Source organism: Panthera pardus, unplaced genomic scaffold (assembly GCF_024362965.1).
Source record: "Panthera pardus isolate Hobbes unplaced genomic scaffold, ASM2436296v1 HiC_scaffold_4, whole genome shotgun sequence".
NCBI lineage: Eukaryota > Metazoa > Chordata > Mammalia > Carnivora > Felidae > Panthera > Panthera pardus.
The window spans coordinates 9,048,215-9,072,002 of NW_026526969.1; the positions used below are offsets into that span (position 1 = coordinate 9,048,215).

The window sequence follows — 23,788 nt, forward strand, 5'->3', positions numbered from 1 at the left end:
GTGGAATAATCTTTCTAATGTGCTGAAGCAGAAAAATGTCCTCTTAGACTTCTACACCCAGAAAATAACCTTTCAAGAACAAGGGTAAAAGACATTTCATACAAGCAACAACAACAACAAAGAGTTAATAAACTCTACCTAACAAATTTTAAAGGAGAAACTCTGAACAGCAAGAGAATGAATTTTTACAGAAGATTTGAGAAGGAATGATAAATAAAATGATACAAATGCAGGTAAATACAAACAAACACTTTATAAAACAGCAATGTCTAATTTGTTGGCAAGGGAAATAGATACAAATAAAACACTACAAGACAGCATGTAAATTGGAAGGGGCAATTAGAATTAAAGTGTGCATAAGTCCTTATAGAAGACAGAATCCAAAAGCAAGGAAGTAAAGGAGAAAAAGAAACAGAAAAGCTAAGACAAAATGGAAGCACATAAAATGGGAGAAACAAATTCAAATGTATCAATAGTGCCAATAAATATAAATGAATCAAACTCTCTTGTTAAAGGAAAGATTGGCAGAATGGATTGAATAACATAATCTAGATATACGCTATATGCAGGAGACACACTCCAAACATACATAGATTGAAGGTAAAAGGATAAAAAAGGTATCAGACAAATAGTAACTAAAAATAAAGCTAGTATAGATTATGTTAATAAAAAAACAGAACAACTGTTTATCTTAAAATATAAAAAGTGACAGTAAATAACAATAAAAGGTTCAATTTACTAGGCAACAAATGCTCAAAATGCTTAAGGCAAAGATAGGCATGAATACAAAAGTAGTAACTAAAGAGAACATCTTTGTGGGTTTTAATACATCTCTCTGTAATTGACATAGCAGACCAAAAACAAGGAAACCCTAACACCTAGTAGAAAGATCAAAACAGTATCACATTTGTACCATTTGGGAGTTTTGATCTCACCCTAGAGAACGCTCTACCCAACAACTGGAGAATACACATCTTCTGTGAGCACAGGTGAAATAGTTTTGGAAATGGGTTAAATGCTAAGTAATAAAGCTAGTCTCCATAAGTTTCAAAGACCACATTTTCTGACTATAATGCAATAAAGTTAGAAATCAGTAACAAAAATATAAATAGAAAAACTTCCTATATTTGAAAATCTAAAACTGTTCTAGAAACTAAAAACCTATACTACACATCAATATGACTAAATCTCAAACAATCGAAGTAAGTCACAGAAGACTATACATATAAAGAACTGCTCACTTATTTAAAAAAAACACATTCACTGGTGACAAAAGTATAATGAAAGGCAAGGGAATGATTAACATAAAATTTACTCTAGTGGTTATCTCTGGGTGGTGAGGGGACTGTGGGGGCCAGCCAGGTGGAGAGAAGATCTACTGTGGCCCTATTAATGTTTCATTTCTTGAGGTGGGACTAGAGATCTGGGTGATTATTCAAAATTTTTAAATTATACATGAGCCTTCTACACTTTTAGATGATAATAGAATTACAATAAAATTATGGAAAAAGAAATGTGGAGAGAGAAAAAAGGATTAGGTGTAACTGTTAAAATGGAGCTAAAAAGTCACAAGGGTGAACAAGTTGCCACCCATAACATTTCCTCTCTAGACAATCCAATGCCTCTGCCTGCCTCCTCCATCAGTCAATAAAAGCAAAATCCACCTTGTTCTGTGACACTTTTAGGAAAGGAGCATTCTCTCTCATCCAAGGTCTCCCTTACATCATTCCAAGGATTCACTCCATGGTCTTATCTCTCTTTCCTGATATAGGTTATATTCCCTAACATGTCCACATTAAATCAATTTTGTAAACATTTGTCCTTCTCTTTTTATCCTACAAAGAGTGAGATAGTATCAAGAAACAGAGGGTGAGACACCGTTTTACCTGCATGTCACTTTTGGCAGCTTTCACAGCATCAAAAAGATCACTGGTTGGTGGTTCTGAGTCTTTCTGGCCATGACCACGTACCATTCGGGACCCCTTCTTTGGATGTTTGGCCACCTAGTAAGTATAAAGAGATCATGAATATCCTTAAAAAGTAGAAGTGATATTAACACTTAGTCTCATCATTGTCACACAAGTAGGCTTAAGCTGCCAATTTCACAGCAGAGTTTGAGTTACTGAGATCTGAAATAACTAATTCTTATATTGTGAACTTTATTATTTTCTTCTCTTTTAAAAAAGTCCCTTAGGCCCATTCCTATTTCTTTATGCCCTTACTACCCTTTTCTCTTATCTTTCTTCAAAATTTTCCCTATTCTTATTTTTGTCCCTTAATGCTCTTTAAATTTTATCCTTTCATCAAACATATCATCTGAGGCTTTTTCTAGGTTTTCTTTTGCTGCTTCCCAGACCAAATTCAAAAGCAAAACAAAACGGACTGACTCACTGGGGTTGTCCTGAGTGGTCGTTTTGCTGCTCTCTTCTTCACACTGTGTCTCAGGCTGTCTTCAAAGTCACTGCCTTCATCAGCTGACAAAGAATCACTATCCCTATGAGGGAATGTGGTTCTCCTTAGATACAACACCCCAGTCTTTATATACAAGGGTAAATGAATTAGAATTTCTTTGTCTCTGACTGTAGCCCTTTCTCTGTGAGAAAAATATATTCACATTTTCTTTTTTTCAATGTTTTTTTTTTTTTTTTTTTTTTGGGGGGACAGAGAGAGACAGAGCATGAACGGGGGAGGGGCAGAGAGAGAGGGAGACACAGAATCGGAAACAGGCTCCAGGCTCCGAGCCATCAGCCCAGAGCCCGACGCGGGGCTCGAACTCACGGACCGCGAGATCGTGACCTGGCTGAAGTCGGAGGCTTAACCGACTGCGCCACCCAGGCGCCCCTATTCACATTTTCTTAAGATGTGTTGGGGTGTCTGGCTGGCTCAGTCAGTGGAATGTGTGGCTCTGGATCTTGAGGTTGCGGGTTCAAGCCCTGTTGGGTGTAGAGACTACTTAAAAATAAAATCTTTAGCGGGCATCTGGGTAGCTCAGTCGGTTAAGTGACTGACTCTTCATTTCAGCTCAGGTCATGATCTCACAGTTGTGAGATCGAGCCCTGCATCAGGCTCCACGCTGGGTGTGGAGCCTGCTAAGATTCTCTCTCTCCCTCTCCCTCTGCCCCTCCTCTGCTCATGCACATGTGTACTTTCTCTCAAAGTGAAATAAAGTCTTTTTTTTTTTTTAAATAAGAGATGTGTTTACTGTTACAGGGAGTAGAGACAAAAATCTTAAAAGAAAGCTTTCACTTGAAGAGAGCAGTGAAGATGAAAAATGAGAAACTGAGATGGGTGAAGGACAACCTTTTCCTAATATTCTCTCTGAATAAGAAAATCAAGTGATATTCACTTAAACAGGCAGAGGGATCACTGCTGTGGCGAAAAATCAGCATGGCCTGGTAAGTTGCATATTACTCATATATAACTTGGATGTTAATATGTGCCTAGAGTTAAATTTCATCCCTTGAAAAAAGCTTGTAAGTTGTATTGACTAGAGTTAAGTTTATAACAATAATATAATCTTCTCTCCAACAGTGGCACTGATAGAAATGAGTCAGAGGAAGCCAATTAAAAAAATAACCAGGAGATAAATCAGATCTTGTATGAGGTTATTTTATTCCTGGAAAGATAAAAAAGATATATTATTATAACCTTCACAAAACAAGCTGGTAAATGATAATAGAGGAGGATAGACAAACCTGTTTATAAAATCCCCAAATAAAGGATCACACACCAACCAACAAGTATATACTATTTGTCAGGAGCAAACAAAGAACTCTTCTTCCTCCCCCACCTCCCCACTCCCAATAGAGGATGTACATGCTGAACATACAAATATATGCAAGAAAAGTTTGTACAAATGGATGATAGGTTTGGAAGTGGATATATTATTTTTGATGTCTACGACATGTACGGCAGGGGGGGTAGAAAAACCCAATTAGCTAGCAAAGCAGGAGAGAGTCACTGCTCTGAGAGTGCATCTCTTAATGTTTACACAGAGGGGCAGACAGAGCTGAAAGCTGCCCCCACTGTGGGAGAAGGCCAGGCAATGCAACAAGCTCTCATCGACTCCACTCACCCCTCTGCAGTCTGGTCCGAGTCCCTGTCACCACAGGGCATATTGACAGACGAACTAGAAGATGCAGACAAGACCCTTTGTCTGCCTCCCGACGCTCTCCGCAGTGGGGAGGACACACTGCTTGGGGAGGAGGAGGACCGCAGCGTAGGCATGATGGTCGAGCTGCGGAAGTAAGGAGAGGAAAGGGCCTCTAGCCCACGCGTCTCCAGCCTCAGCTCTGACCATCCCCTTCCTTTCTAAGGGAAGTGCTCTGCAACTCGGGGGTGGGGTGTGGGTGCGCACAAAAAATGACCCTCTTGACCTAAGGCATCTGGGGATTAGAGACATCACGGCCGCGCGTTTGGAATCCTCTCCAAGGCCGCCACGATGCGCACACCAGAGCCGCTTAAAGCAGACCCCTCTCTGCACGCGTCGGAGACGTAGATTGCCTGGTGCAAAGGAGACCAGCTCAAGCGGTACAAATTGAAAAAAAAAAAAAAAGAAAAAAAAGACCCCAGTCTTTCATTTTCAGGCTAGAACCTGATTCCACATAGAATGGAATGGGAAGCACTTAACGATTTACGGGCGCAGTCACCATTAGAACTGGAGCAGAAACACTGAGGGAGTAAAGGAAAACTCTCGTTCTCCACTTTTCCAGCAGATGGTATCTCTGACTGACCCTGGGGCAAGTGGACTGAGGAGCTTCCTAATCGCTGACGGGAGTGACTGTCAGTCTCTTGGGGCCCGGGGCTTGGGGTTCCTAGCTTCTGTGGAGGAAGCCATTGAGGCTTGGAGGAGGGTGGTTCCTCTCTCAGGGCCGGGAGTGCGGAGAGAGGGCGTATTCTTGGGTCAAAGAGGAGCCTCACTGTCTGAGCCTGGAATAGCGACGTCTGGCTGATCAGGGATGAGGAAAGATCACAGCCTTGGCTCCCTCGGGGTTCTGCGTTCTTCACCCCGCCACCAGAACAGGGGCCGGCTGCTTCTCTTCCGGTGGTGGAAGAATCCAGAAAAACGCGGGAAGGCGCGAGACACGTTGTGCGCAGGCGCGAGCTCAACGGCACGTCCCAGGACTGGAAATTGTCGCGAGGCTTGGGCGTCTGCGAGCTCGTGTTCACCACGTTACAGTCACGCTGCTCCAGCAGCCTCGTGCGGCCCGAGCTCTTCGAGCTCTTTGGCGTGCCGCCCCGTCACGTGGACTCAGGCGCGCTGATCCCTGGCTTTAGCCCTGCTCCACCTCGGTCCCGCCCCCGCTGCCCCCAATTTCCCCCTCCATTGGTCGGGCTTCGCACTAGACTTGTTGTAGCCCCTTCACTCTGGCTTCTCAACTGCCATAGGCTGGGTTCCACCCAGGCCCCGCCTTTCGAATAGGGTAGCCACGCCCCAAGAAAGGCCACGCCCCTCCCCCACCAGCCTCTTTAGTTCCGCCGAGTCCCGCCCCCCCCCCCCCCCCCCCCGACGAGCTTCCCCACTACATTGGCTTAATTTCTCCCTCTACCCCGCCCCTGAGGCCCGCTCCTTACCATCATTGGCGGGACCCCGCCTCGGACCCCGCCCCCTGCCCGGCTCCCAGCTCCCATTGTCTCCGCAGATGCCGCTTGGTCCTGCTATCGTGCTCGGTGTTCAGTTTTCTGAGGTCGCGCTCTTTTTCTGGCCGGGGGAGCGGTCGCGCGGCAGAGAACCGGATTCCCGAGTTCGGGCTGTTCTTCTTTCCTTCTTAGGACACACTTTGCAGAACCAGGGCTGCAGCAGCTATGTTCGCTCTGCCATCTCTTCTGCTTTTGCTGCTGTCTCTGTGCCCCGGTCCTGGTCCTGGACCCGGGAGTGAGGCAAAGGTCACCCGGAGTTGCACTGAGACCCGGCAGGTGCTGGGGGCTCGGGGATATAGCTTAAGCCTACTCCCTCCCGCAGTGATCTCAGGTGAGGAGAATGAGGAAGACTAGAGAATTGGGGGCGAGGGAGGGGGCGGGGGCGGCTCCCCCCGCTTCACAATAACTCTTCCTTTTCAGAATGACCGTTATAATCTTTTCATGCCATTGTCATGCCAATAATGTCTCTTCTCCTGAACTTACTTACTAGGATCACAGTTATCCTCTCGTTCACATAATAGCTTTCTTACTCCACCCTCACAGTAGGAATACCTTTCTAATAATTGGCACCCCCCCCCCCCCCCACCGTGTTTCTTTCTTCACATCTCAATTTGTTCCCTTCGGTGTTTCTAAGAGCCCCTTCTATGATAATACTTTCTTGCTTACCTAGTAACCCCACCCCTCCAAATCCCATTCTTCCATCGATGCTGTCTCTGTAGGTCCTTAGAGGCCTGAAGTGTGCAGTGTTGGGGAGGGTCACCTGAGGACACTCTGATCATTCATTTCGCCCATCACTATTTGATCCCATGACTAATGACAGTAGACTTGGGATGGGTGATGGGACAATAAGGAGGGGATAGGTGGGATTGGGGGATAGACAATAGAAAAGAGACCAGACAGGTAGAAGAGAAAGGAAAATCTCCCAGACAGAGGAAAAAGGAAGGAATTTCTTGCTAGCACTCTCCCCCACCCCATTCTTCTATGTCTTCTCTGTCCAGGTGAGCACCTTCGGATCTGTCCCCAGGAGTACACCTGCTGTTCCAGTGAGATAGAGCAGAGGCTGACTTGGGAGACTGAGGCCACCTTCAGAGGCCTGGTGGAGGAGAGCGGCTCATTCCTGGTTCACACACTGGCTGCCCGGCACAGAAAATTTGATGGTGAGGAATTGGTGGTCCCCACACCTGGCCTCACCCCTCCTCTCTGTGCTCATGACCCCAGCAAATGTCATGTCTTCACTCCCTAATTCATCCCTAAGGCATCCGAACCCTGGCTTAGCCTCTCTTCAGCCTCCTCTCCAGGGTCTGTCCCCCACCCCTTTCCCAGCCTGCCCAGGTCTCTTGAGAGTTCCTGAGGCTCTAACTCACTCGTCTTTTTTCTTCCAATCCCCATCTCTTCCTGCCTCTGCCCTTCCAATTTTCCATCCTTCTCTGGCCTCACCCCAACTCACATCCCTTTCTCTGCATTTGCCACAGAGGTTTTTCGGGAGATGCTCTCGTCATCTGAGCACTCTCTGGCCCTGCTCTTCCACCGCTCCTACGGCCACCTGTATTCCCAGCACGCTCCTGTATTCACTGGCTTGTTCTCTCGGCTGCGGGACTACTATGAGAGGTCCGGTGAGGGGTTAGAGGACGCTTTGGTGGATTTCTGGGCACAGCTCCTGGAGAAAATGTTCCCCCTGCTGCATCCACACTACATCTTCTCCCCTGACTACCTGTTTTGCCTCACTCGCCTCGCCTCCTCTCCTGATGACTCTCTGAAGCCTTTTGGGGAGGCACCCCGCCGCCTCCGCCTGCAGGTGAGAGGCCCCGAGGCTTGAGCTTCAGCCACCTCTGACCTGGTGACCTCTGAGCTGTGCACCACTCACCTCCGGCCCAGTGACCACCCCCCTCATGCTCCAGTCACCCCTGACCTGGTGATCTCCTCATCCTGCATGGCAGATGTCTCTGACCTGGTGACCCCTAGCTTGAGCCCCAGTCCCCTCTGCCTGACCCAATGCTCTCTGGTCTCCTTTAACTGGGTACCCCCTCACTCTCATCCGGTGCCCTAATTTCACACAAATCCCTGACCCTTTCACCTGCTCTTGGCCCCTAGCCACCTTTCTGCCAACTGCTCCCCAGTCCTAATATCTTGACTTTCTCTGGTTCAACTAAACATGAATTAGGCACTTATAGTTGAGACAGACTTTCATCTGTAGTATCTCATTTAATTGTCATAACCCTTGGAGGTAGAAAGTATTATCCCTATTTTATGGGTAAGAAAACTGAGCCTCCCAGAAGTTAAGGTCTCAGAGCCAGTGGTAGAGCTGTGTCTCATACCCAGGTCTCTGGCTTTCAGTTTATCGTTTGCTCTGATACATCGTTTCTCTATTTCCAAGCCCTGTAAAACACAATCTCTCTGTCTTTTCCTAAGCCCAGTTCCCCTTTATCCTTCTAGACTGCAATTCCTTTGAACCTGCTTCCCTGTACCACCTGACACTCCTAACTACCCCAACGTAACTCCACAAACCTGGCCCCCCAGTGCTTGTGCCCTTGGTTCAGTCTCTTGGTCCCTGTCTTGCCTGAATCATGACTGACCCTGTGGTTTCTCTCACCTTCTTTCCCCTACCCCAGATAACCCGGGCCCTGGTGGCTGCCCGGGCCTTTATCCAGGGCCTGGAAACCGGAAGAGATGTGGTCAGCGAAACACTTAAGGTTAGAGGGGACCTGAGTGTGGGCAGGGCCTAGAGAGGGAGAGGCAGAAGTAAGAGAGGCCCTATGAGAAAGAGTCAAGTGACACCTGGAGAGGTATGGGGCCTTCCCATATCAGCCCCAAGGCCCTGGGATCCAGGGTAAATCAGGAGGGGGGAGGCCAGAGTGAAGTCTCCCTTGTGTCATGATCCATGATCTCCTCTGACTCTCTTCTGCTCTCTGATGACTCCCCCCATCCCACCCCTGTCAGCTTCTGGTGGTCTGTTTATCTCCATAGCAGCCTGAGATTGAAGTAGTGCCTCTACCACTCCCCCCCCTCCCCCCCCCCCCCCGGTGTCTCCCCATTCCCCTGCTACTGAAGGCCAGATTCCTGCCTTGGCCTTTAAAGCCCTCTCTTCACCACCCATTCTCTCCCTGACCTCCCAGCCTTACCTCCTGCATCCCCAGTCTCCTCTCTTCCCAGCCACAATGGGCTCACTCTTCTCTTTGAACCTTTTCTCAGACCCCTCTTCCCACTGTCTCTCTAATTCCATACCCTTCAAGAAGCGGTATTTACAGCCTGGGCCCCTAGGAACCTCTCTCATCAGATCTTTGGCAGTTTTGAGGTCTTACCTGCTGCCACCTGGGGTCAGCAACCCTAGACATTCACATCCAGCTCTCCACAGAGAGCCTAGGGAAGGTGGGGTGGAGTATGTATTTGATTTCGCTCTGTCCAACACCAAACTTGTGTAAGTACAGCTACTGTGTTTGTGAATGACATAGTCCTGCTGTCTGCCCTCAGATGCCGTTGTCCGAAGGCTGTAGGCAGGCTGTGATGCGTCTGACCGGCTGTCCTCTTTGTCGGGGTGTCCCCTCGCTGCCACCCTGCCGGGGCTTCTGCCTCAACGTGGCCCATGGCTGTCTCAGCAGCCAGGGACTGGATCCTGACTGGGGGGCCTATCTGGGTGAGGGGATTCAGGAGGGTCTGGGAGGGCTGTTTGTGTTCTGGATGCTTTCCGGGTGGACTGGGGAGGGAGTTTTAAACCCTATTGAGTGAAGAAACTTTCATGTAAGTTTGCCCTCTCCAACACCTTGCTGCTTCCCTCCAAGACCCAGGTCGGGAGGATTTGTAGGGACATCTAGTCCCTCATAGCACCCTTTCTCTGTCTTCCCCTCCTTCAAGATGGTCTCCTGTTCCTGGCCGAGAAGCTCCAGGGCCCTTTTTCTTTTGAACTGGCAGCCCAGTCCATTGGGGTGAAGATCTCAGAGGGTTTGGTGTATCTGCAGGAAAACAGTGCAGTGGTGTCAGCCCAGGTACAGGGGCCGTGAGAAAGGTGGGAGTGTCAACCTGAGGACAGGGGGAAGACAGTGTGGGTGTGTCAGCTAGAATACAGGAGGTGAGGGCCTGGAGTGGGGGGACAGTGTGGGGTATCAGGGATACTGCGGGTGTTGGGAGTGGGGACACTGTGTGGCTTTCACCGCAGGATGACTGGGAGGGGGTCTTTTCCCTGGGCGGTAGGTGTTTCGGGAATGCGGGAATCCCCAAAGGGCACCGTCCCGCGCCCGCCGAGCCCCAGCCCCCCGGGAGGAGGTGAGCCGCCTCTGGACCCCGGCGGCGGCGGCGGGGGCGGCGGGGACGGAGGAGGAGAGGCCCACGACGGCCGCAGGCACCAGCCTGAACCGCCTGGTGAGTGGGGCGCGGGGGAGGGGCGGGGGAGGGACGGGGCAGCCAGGCTGGGTGGGTAGTGGGGGGCGTGCGCTCCAGCCCAGCCGCTCTCTCTGCTGGCCCAGGTGTGGGAGCTCCGCGATCGGCTGGGCCGGGTGAGGGGCTTCTGGGCTGGGCTGGCCCTGACGGTGTGCGCGAACCCCCGCATGGCGGCTGACATCTCGCAGGAGGCGGCGCCCTGCTGGACAGGAGCTGGGCGGGGCCGGTGAGACCGGGCGGCAGCTGGCGGGTGGGACGCGACTCCGGGGCGGGGCGGGCTTGGCGGGAGCCTGGGAGCCTTCGGGGCTGCTCTGCCGGCAGGTATTTGTCGCCTGTGGTCGCAAGTTCCCTGGAGCAGCTCGAAAACCCAGAGCTGGACCGTGAATCCTTGAGATCTGACGTCCAGACACGCAGGCGGCGGCTGCAGCTCCGGTTAGCCACGACCAGGATGAGGGCGGCCGCCCTGGGACGTGACATGGAACTGGAGGACTGGGGTGAGAGCCCCGGGTTCCCCGAGAGCCTCGAAGCTCCAGGCTTTCAGCGCTCGGGTCTGGCCCCGCCCACTGCTTTCTGAACCCCTCCCCCCCCCCGCCCCCACCGAGTCTCTACTCACTCATTCTCTCACTCCTTTGAACACGCGTGTACTGAACGCTTACCTCAAAGGTGAGGGGTTAGAAGACTGATGACAGGCTCTCCATCCTTAAGTTCACGGTCCAGTGGGGAGACACCAAAGCATTCCTACAGAATAGCGGGAAACCTCTTAGAGTAAGCAAAAGGCTGTGGATCTTTGGGGAGGGCAGGGAAGCCAGGTGGGGAGCCACTGAGCAGACTCCCAAGATAGAGTTTGCCAGAGAAGCAACGCACGGACAGACGTTCATTTTTTTCTCTACTACTGTTTGTCTCTGTCTTTCATTTTCTCTCTTCCAACACCCGTCTTTCTGTCTGCCACCTGCTTCTGTGCGTGTCTATTTTGTCTTTTCTGTTTATCTTCTCTCCATCTCTCTGTTCTGTGTCTGTCTCATTGTCTCTCATTCCCAAGTCTGTCTGATCTCTCTCCTTGCCTTCCTGTCACTAACTTTCTCTCACCTCCCAACTTCCATCTATCTGTGTCTCTCTCTTCCTTGTCTCTCCTTTCTGTGTGTGTGGGGGGGGGGCGGGGGGGGATTGGTAATGTTTATTGGTTTTTGAAAGACAGACAGAGCATGAGCAGGGGAGGGCCAAAGAGAGAGGGAGACACAGAATCTGAAGGAGGGTCCAGGCTCTAAGCTGTCAGTGCAGAGCCCCATGCAGGGCTTGAACTCATGAACTGCAAGATCATGACCTGAACCAAAGTCAGATGCCTAACTGACTAAGCCACCCAGGCACCCCTTTTCTTTTTTTTAATCTCAAATTCTCTTCCTCCCCATTTACACGTCTCTCTCTCTCTCCTCTGTCTCCCATTATGTCTTTTCCAACCCTGTTTCTGATCCTCTCCCTCCTGCAGATGAGGAGGAGGAGGACGCCAGCGGTTCTGGAGAGGGACAGCACTATGCAGATGACTGGATGGCTGGGGCAGCAGCTGTGGCCCCCCCAGCCCGGCTGCCTCGCCCTCCTCGAAGGGACACTTCTGGGGGCAAAGGAGGAGGTGTCCTTGTCCGCCACAACCAGGGCAGGAGCAGGACTGGGGGGACATCTGTTGGTTTTCACACCCAACCCATCCTCATTCTCTTCCTCTCAGCCCTGGCCCTGCTTGGACCAAGATAACAGGGGAAGGGTGCCCTAGCATCAGAAGGGTTCATGGCCCTTCCCCTCCTCCCCCTCTCCCTCAGCAGGGTCTGGGAAGGAGTCGAAGGGGGATGCAGAGAGGTAGAGAAAGGGACTTTTTGGGTGAATGGCTGGGGCCCCAAATCCAGGAGATTACCATTGGTGGGTTGGGGGTGGGTGGGTGTTCATAATATTTATTTTTTCATTTACAATCTGGGGAGGAGGGGCTGGGGGTATTTATTTAGGAAGAAGGTGTGTGCTTTCCAAGCACACCTCTATGTTGGGCAAGTTGTCAGCCCCAACAAAGAAAAGGGGAGGAGTTTTAGAGTTGCAGTTGGGGGTGGGGTTTGAAGGAAGTTGGAAGTGGGGAGGGGTGGGGCACTCTGTCTCAAAGGGACCAAGCTGGGTGCTGGTGGGGTGCAGGGCAGGGGACTGGGGTGTGTGAATAGGATGTCAGGATCTGTGGGCCTGGTTTCTATGGAGTTTTCTCAGTTATCAATTTCTTAAACTACAATACCAAAAATTTTTTGAAAAAGGGCTGTTCTCATGACCTCTGCCATCCACATCCTTCACAAGCTTCACCATTTCATGTTTCAGTGTTTGATTCAGTGTTTATTCTGCAAATAAACAGCTAATTTATTGGACCCTGTGTTTGCCTTGTACTTCTAACATCCCTCCCTGAGCCCAGGCTCCTGGCAGAGGCTTCTGGCCTCTCTTGGAACCTGCCCCCTGTCGTTCACTTTGGGCAAGTTGTCTGCCCTCTGGGTCTGAGCACCTTCATCTGTAAAATGGGGAGAATTGTAGGGACTGGCAAAATTCTTTCTGAACCTGAGGCATCATTAATATCACAAGACTGCCCCTTGCCTTCAGGGTGGGGGCCCCTATTCTCTGTGTCAGCCTGGGGCTACCTTGTCATGTCCTTGACAATGTCTGCTTTCAACTCGTCTGTTATTTTCTTTTTCTTTCTTTCTTTCTGTTGCCTGAATGAGTCTTTTGTTCTGAAGAAAGCAAAAAGGAAAAGGTAGAATTGATTCCTAAGCGTGAAAGGAGGGTAGAAGTGCTGTCTTCCAAGGGCGGGCTGGGTGCCCTGACGGAGAAGGAAAGATGCCGTGAGAGAGAGAGCCAGAGACACAATTAAAGACCGAGCAGCTGCAGGGACTGGCGGGACAAAGGGAGGGAGGAGGAGGAGCCTGGGCGCGGAGCAAGTTTGTGGGGAAAGTTGAGCACAGCGCGGAGCCGGGCGGTGGCTGGGGCGTGCGGGAGGGCCAGACCCCGATCTCCCTGCTGCTCTTCAGGTGGCCTGGTGAGTGGGCAAGTGAAGCCGAGGCCGCAGCCAGTGGAGGGACTCTCGAATTTATGGGGGGAGACCTGGGGGGGGGGGGTCACAGAGAGAACCTCGGAGGGGGCCAACAAAGGGCTGGCGACTGACTGAGCGGTCACCAAAGCTGGAAGGGACACGGCTGAAATGGGAGTAATGGAAGGAGACAGAGATGGATGGAAGGAATAGAAGAAATCAGGACACTGGAGGGAGTCCGGTGCGGTGCTGGATCCTGGGGGCTGTGTTAGGGGAGGGAATTAGGGGGTGATGCCAGAGGGGGCGGGTCTCTAGGCAGCAAGTGTGGGTTCTCCTTACCTGGGGTCACTCCTAGCTTGTCCCAGAAAGGGGTTGTCGGGAAGGGCTGTGGCCCTTGGTTGTGGCTGTAATCTGAAGGGGTGGGTCCAGACTCCCAGTTGATTAGGAAGCTGGGGCCTTCGGGGAGGAACTCAGAAGCTCGATGTTTGTATCTTTCAGTATCCTTATGTCGCAGAGTTTTTTTCTCTCTCTTTCCAGCTCCACCCTCTCCATCTTCTCTAGGTGCAGAGGGGATTGGAAAGCGGGCACAGGGGTGTTGGGGGGGTCTGGGGATCTGAGCTTCATAAGTCACCCGTCTCCCCCAGCTTTTCATACACTGGGGTCTGCCTTATGCTGAGAACGTTTCAGAAGAGAAAAGAAATGCCCGAGTTTTAACTCCTACTCGTGACAAAGTTGCTCCTATAGTTTGACCTCCCTGGGTTCAGCACCCTGTGCCTGTCTGACCCTCATTCCCTCCTTATGGCTGCCTTCTTGGCCTCAGAATGGGGTTCTTCATCCCCATCTGTCACAGGCAGAGGAACTCACGAGGAAGCCGGGCATCCGGCTGATGTCCATCTCACTGTCACATGAGCAGATTGGTCTTTCTCCCCTCCTCTCTGAATCCCTGAGGCTCAGGGAGAACTGCAGGTGGGGGTCTGGGGAAACTGGAGACTGATGTCAGAGGAGTACTTGTGGGCCACCTGGAAGATCTGGGTGTAGAGAGCACATGCCCCTCCCCGAAGGCTCCCACTCCTGGTATGAGCTGTAGCAGCAGGAGAGAAGGCTTTACCCTCTCCTTAGACTCCCCTCCTTTCCCCCTCATTTCCCTTCTAGACGCTGACAGAGGCAAAAATCTGCTAACTCAGGGGGCAGACTCAACCAGGGCTGCGAGCAGGCCTGGGGAATGACCCCCCGATCTCCAACCAGCGCCTTCCACGGCTGCACGGCTGTCTCAAGCTGTCTCTGCCTCTGTGCCTGGCCCTTGCCCTGTCCCTCGATAGCATCACCCTTACCTGCCACATGGGCCCTCTGTCTCCTACCAGGACCATGCGCCTCTGGGGGCCTCGGAGCCTGGGGTTGGCTCTGGGAGTCTTCATGACCATCGGATTTGCCCTCCAGCTCTGGGGGGGCCCCTTCCAGAAGAGGTGAGTTCCCATCTTGTCCCAATGCCTGATAGATGCCCCCTATTTGCTCCTCCCCATGCCACCTAGGGCTGTGACTCTTGGTGGCTCAGAGGAGGTTCCATGTCCTCTGTCTTTGCTCCACAAGATGCCCACTCACCTGCTGGTGAGGGACAGGAAAATTCCCCTCCCATCTCTCCCCAGGCTACCAGGCCTGCAACTCCGACAGCCCTTGGCCCCATCCCTGGGATCAGCTGTTTCATCCTGCCCACCCCGGCAGCGACTTGTGTTCCTGAAGACGCACAAATCTGGGAGCAGCTCTGTGCTGAACCTGCTTCATCGCTACGGGGACCGACACGGGCTGCGCTTTGCCCTCCCTGCCCGCTACCAGTTCGGCTACCCAAGGCTTTTCCAGGCCTCTCGGGTCAAAGGCTACCGCCCTCAGGGTGGAGGCACCAAGTCCCCCTTCCACATCCTCTGTCATCACATGAGGTTCAACCTGAAAGAGGTGAGGGGCATAGAAGGGGGTGGGTGGGACTGGAGAGAGATGGTCTCAGGCCTGTGGTCAAAACCACCAGGGGAGGAGGCCCCAGGCAAAAGTTGGTCCTCACTCAAAAGTTGGGCATGGGGGTCACAGTGATTCCTATTCTCCTCTCCTCAGCTGTCTCTTGCCTAGTAGTTTCTGGTAGCCAAAGTCCTGCTTTCTCACATCTGGAGCTTTCTGGTCTCTTTCCTTGGCCAGTTTACCCCACTGGTATCAGTGCCCTGACAACTCTGACTCCCCAGACTCTCCCTCCAGGGGCTTCTTGCTCTTCTTGGCCCTTTCTATTAACACTACCAGGGCCCCTGCTCAGCCACTGCCTTCTGACTACCTTCCTCTGCCAGATATTGAGAATCAGCTCCATGCCAAGCCCTAGCCCGGTCCTGACCCCCTCCTCCCCAGTTCTAAAGGGGAAGGTACGTGCGTGCACTCACGAGCTCACCCATACATACACAGGAACCCGAGAGCTCTCAGACACAGAAAATCAATGTGCAAATGACAACATACAGAGAAGGAACTTTTTTTTTTTTTTAATTTTTTTTTTTTAACGTTTATTCATTTTTGAGACAGAGAGAGACAGAGCATGAATGGGGGAAGGTCAGAGAGAGAGGGAGACACAGAATCTGAAACAGGCTCCAGGCTCTGAGCTGTTAGCACAGAGCCCGACGTGGGGCTCGAACTCACGGACCGCGAGATCATGACCCGAGCCGAAGTCGGACGCCCAACCGACTGAGCCACCCAGGCGCCCCAGGGAAGGAACTTTTACTGAATACTTACTGAGTGCTGGGTTCTTACCTCACCATCACCTTGCCAGAAAGGCATTATAAGTGTCCCCATTACACAGATGAAGAGGGCAAGTTTCAGAGAGCCTAAGTGACTGGCCTCCTTCATAGAAAGCAGCAGAGCTAGGATCTGAACTTGGGCCCGTCTGCTCCAAAGTCAAAGCACCTTCCCTGGCATGTGTGCATGCATATGTGTGTTTGTATTTGGAACTATGGGGAGAAGGTTCAGCAAAAGAGGTGGAGCTTTCTGTTGAAGTGAGTTTTAAGGAAAGGTTTGACAGAACTTTGTAGTAAGAATATCAGGTATTTAAAAAAAAAATTTTTTTTTTAAGTTTATTCATTTTTGAGAGAGAGAGAGACAGAGTGTGAGCAGGGGAGGAGCGGAGAGAGAGAGAGGGAGACACAGAACCCAAAGCAAGCTCCAGGCTCTGAGCTTTCAGAACAGAACCCGACGCAGGGCTCAAACTCGTGAACTGTGAAATCATACCTGAGCCAAAGTCGGACGCTTAACTGACTGAGCCACCCAGGTGCCCCTTGAATATCAGGTATTTTAGAGGAAGCAGAACACCAGCAAAGCTGTGGTGGTGTTGGTGGCACGTGTGTAACAGGGGAAATGTGTGTAGGTGGCAGAACCCCAGATGCTCCCATGAAGCCAGAGCTGGAGAAAGCAGCTGAGGAGTATGTGTGGGACCTAAAAGGCAGTGGGGGGGGAGGGGGTGGTCACTGCTGGGAGTGACATGATGACAATGAGCTTTCAGGCAGGCTTCTCTGGTTTTTGACCTTCATTGTCATTACCATTCATCGAGTACCATGCGCTCCCACATTCAAGGTAAGCGTTAACCCAGATTTGAGATGCAGGAATGATGGCTCTGAGAAGCTCAATAACCTGCCTAAAGTTACACAACTGGTAAATGGCTGAGTTGGGGTTTATTCCAGGTTCACCTGATGCCACAGACTGTTCTTTGCACTGCTCTCCTCTGCCTTCAAAGAGACACTCAGTTCACAGGTGGTGCTCTGCGGGCATACCCACATTAGCAGAGCAGATTGGAGGTTGTTGTGAGGGGTGTTAGATTCAGTGATAAGCTGTATTCAGAGGCAGAAACCCTTCAGGGAGCCCAGGAGCTGGGTTCTGATGTGTATGTGCCTGTAGGACCATGCTAGGGAGTGGCTCAGCCCAAGTCTCACCTCCCTTCTTGCTGAGAAGTTGAATCACATGTCCCAGGCTTCAGGGTAGCAGCCTACCAAGTGTCCATAGCTCCCCAGTGCCCAGTCCAGGAGTGTCCTTTACTTTCCTAGATGCCTAGGAGCCCCAGAAATACCCTGTCTTTCAGCCATCCTGGGGTTGGCCTGCCCACCTGATGCCTATACTTGAGACAGCATTATGGTTGGCCCCTTTCCTCCCTTTTTGCTGCCAGTGACCCACTGGCACTCTGGGAAGAGGCCTGAGGCCAGTTCCTTTCTTGGAACTGTGACCAAGAGTCCCAGGGTAGGCACTTAATAGGTTTTTGTTGGAGAAGTGAACACGAAGTTTGATTCTTAGAGATTTGGTTCTGACCAAAGCCACACAAAAAATCCCAAGGAAATTAATGTTCTCAAGGAGCTTCCCACGTTCCAGGTTCCTTCATATCCTTATCTCCTGTACCTCCATAATCATTTGGTAAGGTATGATTATCCCCATTTTGCAGATGAGCAAATTGAGTCTTAGAAATGTTAAGTAACTTGCCCAAGATTTGTCAGTTAGTGAAGGAAGATAGGGGTTCCCAGCAGAGCTTTAAGAAGGTGATTTGAGGAGTCTAGGGAATCAGCCAGCAATGGGCATGCTCTTAGTTTCTTCCTGGTCCACTTCTTTCTCCCTATGCCTGTTTTCTCTCCTCCACAGGTACTCCAGGTCATGCCCTCTGACAGCTTCTTCTTTTCCATTGTCCGAGACCCAGCAGCTCTGGCCCGCTCTGCTTTCTCCTACTATAAATCCACCTCATCAGCCTTCCGCAAGGCACCATCATTGGCTGCCTTCCTGGCCAATCCTCGAGCCTTCTACCGGCCTGGAGCCCGTGGGGACCACTATGCACGCAACTTACTCTGGTTTGACTTTGGCCTCCCCTTCCCCCCAGAGATGAAGACCAAGAGAGGGAATCCTCATCCCCCTAGAGACCCCAAATCCTCACAGCTGAATGTTTTGCCTTCTGGCGCTGGCCTGAGAGCCCACTATACCCTGGATCCCAGTGCTCTCCTCCATCCTGCTCCTACAGTTGCTGGTGGTCACAGCCAGACATCCAGCCATGCCTCTTTGGATTTGGGGTCTTCATCCTTCATCCAGTGGAGTCTGGCCTGGCTGGACTCTGTCTTTGACCTGGTCTTGGTGGCCGAGTACTTTGATGAGTCACTGGTTCTACTGGCAGATGCCCTGTGCTGGGGTCTAGATGATGTGGTGGGCTTCATGCACAATGCCCAGGCTGGAGGTGAGCAGGGCAGAAGCGCGGTCAGCAGTGGTGGACTGACTGCTGAGGACAGGCAGCTGACCGCACGGGCCCGAGCCTGGAACCACCTGGACTGGGCTCTCTACGTTCATTTCAACCACAGTCTGTGGGCACGGATCAATCAATACGGCCAGAGCCGGCTGGAGAGTGCTGTGGCCGAGCTCCGGGCTCGCCGAGAGGCCCTGGCTAAACATTGTCTAGTGGGGGGTGAGGCTTTAGACCCCAAATATATCACCGACCGCCGATTCCGCCCTTTCCAGTTTGGGTCCGGTAAGGTTTTGGGCTACGTACTTCGGAGTGGACTGAGCCTCCCAGACCAGGAGGAGTGTGAGCGCCTGGCTACCCCTGAGCTACAGTACAAGGACAAACTAGATGCCAAGCAATTTCCCTCAACAGTCTCTCTGCCCCTTAAGACTTCAGGGCTACTCTCCCCGTAGCCATTAGACTACTAAGTTTTAGCTTAAAAGCAGCTAAGCCACAAGGGCAAACATGTTGAGTATGGGGCAGCCAGATGCCGTTTCTGTTTCCCTCTGAAAGCATGTTTGTGCCCTAGACGATGAGTGGAACTTTGCACAGATGTGGGCACCAAGTCCTCCAGCCTGTGTGGAGGAATTCCAGCAGTACCCCTCCCCCCAACTTTGCCCCTTCCCCTTTCCAAACCCCTGGCAGGTCCCCATTGCACTCTCAAAAGTCCCCTGGAGGAGCAAATCATGGAGTAAGCCAGAAATAACTTGGAACTTGTGGGTTGGAATAATGCGCCCATTTCTCTATGAATTATTTGGTTCCAGACTATGCTCATTTAACTGTGAAATGTTTGTGAATGAATAAATAATTTGAACCTTTGACTTGCATTATGTAGGGTGGAAAGGGGGCGGGATGTTCCATCTTCCCGGGAGAAGCGGAGTTGCAGGGGGTCCTTTTAATATTTCTTCTCTAAGAAACCTGTCTTGTCTCCCCTAAAGCCTTCTTACTGCAGCCTAACCCCAGCCGGACCCCGCCTCTCTCCCCAGCGGTCCGGTCACCCACAAATTCCGGGGCCCCGGAGGCCACGCCCCTTCCTTTCCGCTTCCGGTTTCTCTCCAGTCAATCGGCCCAGCAGCCCGGTTCCGGCCCTGCGGGGTCTCGGTTCCGGGTTCGTTGCCCCGGTTCCCGGCCCCGGCCGGTCTCCCGGGCCGGCCCGGCCGCGCACAGCACCCGTCGGGTGTCGGGACTCCCCAGCCCCACCCCAACGGCCCCCTCGCCCTCCGCCGGCCCGGCCCACCTCGCCCCCGGCCCGCGCCGTCCTCGCCGCCCCATGGAGTCCCAGTGTGACTACTCCATGTACTTCCCGGCCGTGCCGCTGCCGCCGCGCGCGGAGCTGGCGGGGGACCCGGGCCGGTACCGGGCGCTGCCCCGGCGCAACCATCTCTACTTGGGGGAGACTGTCCGCTTCCTGCTGGTGCTGCGCTGCCGGGGAGGCGCAGGGTCCGGCGCCGGGGGTGGCGCGGGCTTGGGCTCTCGAGGGGCCTGGGCAGAACTGGCAACGGCCTTGGCCGCCCTGGCGTCGGTCAGCGCCGGGGGCGGGGCGCCCGGGGGCGGTGGGTCCGGAGACCAGGATCCCGAACCCCCAGGGGGCGGGGATCCCGGAGGTGGGCCGTTGTTTCGAGGCTGCAGCCCCCTCCTCACCCACGGCCCGGGTCCTGCTACCTCAGGGGGAGCGACCACGGTGAGGAGCTTGGGGTGACACGGCACAGGGCGGAGGGGCGGTTTGCTGGGCTCCAGAGACAGGAGGGGGGTGGACACTGGGGGCATGAAGGAGGCAGATGAAGGAAGCCAAGAAGAACCGCGTACAGCACATCTTAAAAGGGGACGCTGCAGGCTGCCTCTTTGACTCTCCCGCCCTTTTACCCCTTTCGCAAACACCAGCTGCCTGTGGAGGAACCAATTGTGTCCACAGATGAGGTCATCTTCCCACTCACCGTTTCACTGGATAGACTGCCCCCCGGGACACCTAAGGCCAAGGTAAGATTGACAAGGGGTGGAACTGTTGTCCTAATTCAGACTCCCTTTCTAAGGCAGGGCTGGCTGGCTCTCCTCTTAACTGTGGCCCCGTGTCCCTTGTTCTCAGATTGTAGTGACTGTGTGGAAACGGGAGGTTGAGGCACCAGAGGTCAGAGATCAAGGCTATTTGCGCTTGTTGCAGACCCGATCTCCTGGGGAGACGTTCCGGGGCGAGCAGAGCGCTTTCAAGGCCCAAGGTGGGGAGAATGTAGAGGGGAAATGCTCGAGTCTGAAATTTAGGGGATAGAGTGGAGGGGTGACACTGGCAAGCGCTGGATTAGAACTGTGTTGGGGATGAGGTCTCTGCCCAGCTCATCAGTTCTTGCCTCGGCCCTCCTGCAGTGAGCACCCTGCTGACTCTGCTGCCCCCTCCGGTTCTGAAATGCCGCCAGTTCACTGTGGCTGGAAAACACTTGACCGTGCTCAAGGGTGAGCAGATCTGTGGCTTGGGTCTTGGGTAGCAGCAGGGGCATTGACTAGGTGGCAGTTACTCTGGGCACACTGGTGGGGATCGGTCCATTTGGGAGGGGTAAAGTTGGGGTTTGAGGTGTCCCGGTACTCTCAACTGAGCTGACCTGGTTACCTCCAACAGTGCTGAACAGCTCCTCCCAGGAGGAAATTTCCATCTGGGATATCCGGATTCTCCCAAACTTCAATGCTAGTTATCTACCTGTCATGCCTGATGGCTCTGTGCTGCTGGTGGATAATGTCTGGTGAGATCCTGAGGAGGGGCAGGGATGTAAAGTGGGGATGGGGGCAGGGCCAAGAGCTCTGGCAGGAAAAGATCAAGCTGTGTCGCTTTCTTCTGAACTAGTCACCAATCTGGGGAAGTCTCCATGGGCTCCTTCTGCCGGCTCCCTGGTACCTCTGGCTGCTTCCCCTGCCCGCTTAGTGCCCTGGAGGAACACAACTTCCTGTTTCAGCTGAGAGGGGGAGAGCAACCCCCTCAAGGAGCCAAGGAGGTGAGTATAGGGGACTGGATGCTCAAGGAAAAGGTTAAGAAAAAGCAGTAGGAGGGAAAGGCCAGTGGGCCACAGAAGATGAGAGGGGAGCCTCAGGTACACACGATGTTTCCCTTTGTCTCTCCCACAGGGCCTAGAAGTCCCCCTGATTGCTGTGGTTCAGTGGTCCACCCCAAAGCTGCCCTTCACCCAGAGCATCTACACCCACTACCGGTGAGTTTGTGGGACTCCCCGCTGGACGCCATCCTGTTCACCTTTGTTTGGCAACACACACCCTTCTTCCCTCTCTCACTGCTTCCAGCCTGCCCAGCATCCGCCTGGACCGCCCATGCTTTGTGATGACTGCTTCTTGTGAGTCCCCCGTTCGAACTTATGAGCGGTTCACTGTCACCTACACACTGCTCAACAATCTCCAAGACTTCCTTGCTGTGAGGCTTGTGTGGACCCCGGAGCATGCACAGGCTGGTAGGTGGGCTGTCAGGCTCTGGGGACTTGTCCCAAAAGAGGAGGGGAAAGGAAGTTATAGAGGTGGGGGCTTGTGGCAGGCTCCTTTGGCTCTATACCTAGGTGGTCTCCACAGTGTTACAAACGGAGAGATCAGAGAAGCAGTGGGGCAGTGATTTTAAGGCCATTGACCCTGGATCTGGGCTCCCTTGTATATTTGATTTCTATCTCTCCCATTCACTAGCTGTGTGACCTTAGGTAGGTTACTTAATCTCCGAGCCTCACTTAGATTCCTCTTCTCTAAAGTGGGGGAAATAATATCTCTTAGGATTGTTAATGGTGATCTAATAGTGTAGCATAAGTGAAGTGGTCAGAATAGACTTCAGCACACAGTAAGGATTTGCTATTGTTATTTATAAAGTTCAACAAAAGAGAATATATAAAGACTGTGCTCATGAAAAGCCCTTTGCGAACTGAGAAGTGCTGTATAGATGTGTTTACTGGTGGCTGTTTCTGCCCCCCCCCCCCCCCCCCCCGACTCTCCCAGGAAAGCAGCTGTGTGAGGAGGAGCGCCGGGCCATGCAGGCAGCCCTGGACTCCATTGTCTGCCACACGCCCCTCAACAATCTAGGCTTTTCCCGGAAGGGCAGTGCGCTCACCTTCAGTGTGGCCTTCCAGGCTCTGAGGACAGGGCTCTTTGAGGTGGGCTGGGGAGGGGCTGGGCTTATGGGTTATGGGAATGTCAGGGTGGGAGGAGTCCAGGCCTCCAGCCTCTGTGGAGGAAACACCATGGATGGCACTGAACAGCCTGGCAGAGGGAAGGGGGAACTTCCATCCAACGTTGGCCGGGCAAGTGGGGAACTTGATTTGAAAGGAGGTTCGGGGCCTGGAGGCTGAGCTGGAATGCTGACCTGTGTCTCCCCGCCCCAGCTGAGCCAGCACATGAAACTGAAGCTGCAGTTCACCGCCAGTGTGTCCCACCCTCCGCCCGAGGCCCGGCCCCTGTCTCGAAAGAGCAGCCCCAGCAGCCCTGCTGTCCGGGACCTGGTAGAGAGACACCAGGCTAGCTTAGGCCGCTCTCAGTCCTTTTCTCACCAACAGCCCTCCCGGAGCCACCTCATGAGGTATGGAAGCGGTGGGGGAGGGGTGGGGGGGGTGGGGGGGTGGGCACCGGACTGTGGAGAGGACAGAGTTGGAGGGGGAACAGGAAAGGGTCCTGGGGCCCAACCAGAGCTCACAGCCTCTGCCTTCCCCCCCAGGTCAGGCAGCGTGATGGAGCGCAGGGCCATCACACCTCCTGTGGCCTCCCCCGTGGGCCGCCCCCTCTACCTGCCTCCGGACAAGGCTGTGCTTTCTCTGGACAAGATTGCCAAGCGCGAGTGCAAGGTCCTGGTGGTGGAGCCTGTCAAGTAGCACCCTGCCGGCTCTCCTCCCTCTTACGCTCCCAGAAACCGAAAGCCCCCTGGAGGGGGCCCTTGCTCCAGACTGTGCCTCCCCTGGGATGCCTCCCACCATGGATGAGGAGGCCCAAGAGGGCCGCCTGTCTGTGTCTGCTGATGAGGGACAGGGAAGAAGCTGTGAAATGGGCGGGTATGGCTGCAGCACTAAGCCAACAGTATTTCCCCGGCTCCCTGGGGGGGGCTGGCCCCACCCCAAGGCCAGGGGCAAGGGCTCCGAGAGCTCCCTTGCCCCCCTCCCGCCCAGTACCCTGGTTCTAAGTTTACAAAGTGTATTCCTTGTTCCTATTAAGTTGTTTCTCCTGACTCTGACACCCTCCCTCCCACCCACCCGCAGGGCTGAGATTAGAGGGTGGTGATGGCAAAGGGACCCTGACAATGGCCCTCCTGTCTCAGGGGTGAGGGGGGATAGCCAGGTGGCCTCCTCCTGCCCCTCATGTTTACGTTTGTGGCCTGAAGCACTTTAAGTTGTGTGGGGGTTTTTTCTTTCTTTGTTTCTTCTTTTTTTTTTTATCTCTCTGTTCCTGTAACTTATTCTCCAACTACTGCTTCCAACTGAAATAAGACTATTAAATGCCTGTTCAGGAGGGAGAAGAAT

General features: G+C 52.9%; 4 protein-coding genes across 9 annotated transcripts in view; 3 read left to right on the forward strand and 1 right to left on the reverse strand.

Moving 5' to 3' along the window:
- STAG3 (stromal antigen 3) overlaps positions 1–5,686 on the reverse strand; it is a 31,339-nt gene extending 25,653 nt beyond the window's left edge. For all 5 annotated transcript variants that reach the window (XM_053893732.1, XM_053893734.1, XM_053893733.1 and 2 more), the window contains exons 1-5: positions 5,575–5,686; positions 4,921–5,124; positions 4,076–4,237; positions 2,392–2,494; positions 1,887–2,003 (exon numbers count right to left, since the gene is read on the reverse strand). In XM_053893732.1, coding sequence (XP_053749707.1) covers positions 1,887–2,003; positions 2,392–2,494; positions 4,076–4,227 — 372 coding nt within the window. In that variant the 5' untranslated portion in view covers positions 4,228–4,237; positions 4,921–5,124; positions 5,575–5,686. The remainder of the gene's footprint in view (positions 1–1,886; positions 2,004–2,391; positions 2,495–4,075; positions 4,238–4,920; positions 5,125–5,574) is intronic.
- Positions 5,687–5,805: 119 nt separating this feature from the next.
- On the forward strand, positions 5,806–12,046 carry GPC2 (glypican 2). The gene is made up of 10 exons (XM_019422716.2): positions 5,806–5,971; positions 6,639–6,797; positions 7,113–7,435; positions 8,250–8,330; positions 9,109–9,271; positions 9,490–9,620; positions 9,826–9,993; positions 10,098–10,237; positions 10,333–10,505; positions 11,495–12,046. Exons 1-10 carry the CDS (start codon positions 5,806–5,808, stop codon positions 11,752–11,754), a joined length of 1,764 nt encoding a protein of 587 aa, XP_019278261.1. The 3' UTR covers positions 11,755–12,046.
- A 907-nt stretch (positions 12,047–12,953) lies between these two features.
- GAL3ST4 (galactose-3-O-sulfotransferase 4) lies at positions 12,954–19,130 on the forward strand. 2 transcript variants are annotated; one of them, XM_019422717.2, is made up of 4 exons: positions 12,954–13,057; positions 14,201–14,511; positions 14,692–14,995; positions 17,690–19,130. In XM_019422717.2, the coding sequence occupies exons 2-4, from the start codon at positions 14,387–14,389 to the stop codon at positions 18,722–18,724; spliced, it is 1,464 nt and encodes a 487-aa protein (XP_019278262.1). In that variant the 5' UTR covers positions 12,954–13,057; positions 14,201–14,386; the 3' UTR covers positions 18,725–19,130. The 2 variants fall into 2 exon arrangements, with proteins under 2 accessions (XP_019278262.1, XP_019278266.1); XM_019422721.2 differs by having other exon boundaries at positions 12,976–13,057; positions 14,410–14,511.
- A 221-nt stretch (positions 19,131–19,351) lies between these two features.
- Positions 19,352–23,787, forward strand: TRAPPC14 (trafficking protein particle complex subunit 14). The gene is made up of 11 exons (XM_053893735.1): positions 19,352–19,992; positions 20,193–20,288; positions 20,395–20,524; positions 20,670–20,756; positions 20,920–21,040; positions 21,142–21,289; positions 21,420–21,502; positions 21,591–21,754; positions 22,281–22,435; positions 22,664–22,857; positions 22,993–23,787. The coding sequence occupies exons 1-11, from the start codon at positions 19,582–19,584 to the stop codon at positions 23,144–23,146; spliced, it is 1,743 nt and encodes a 580-aa protein (XP_053749710.1). The 5' UTR covers positions 19,352–19,581; the 3' UTR covers positions 23,147–23,787.
- The last annotated feature ends 1 nt before the right edge of the window (position 23,788 follows it).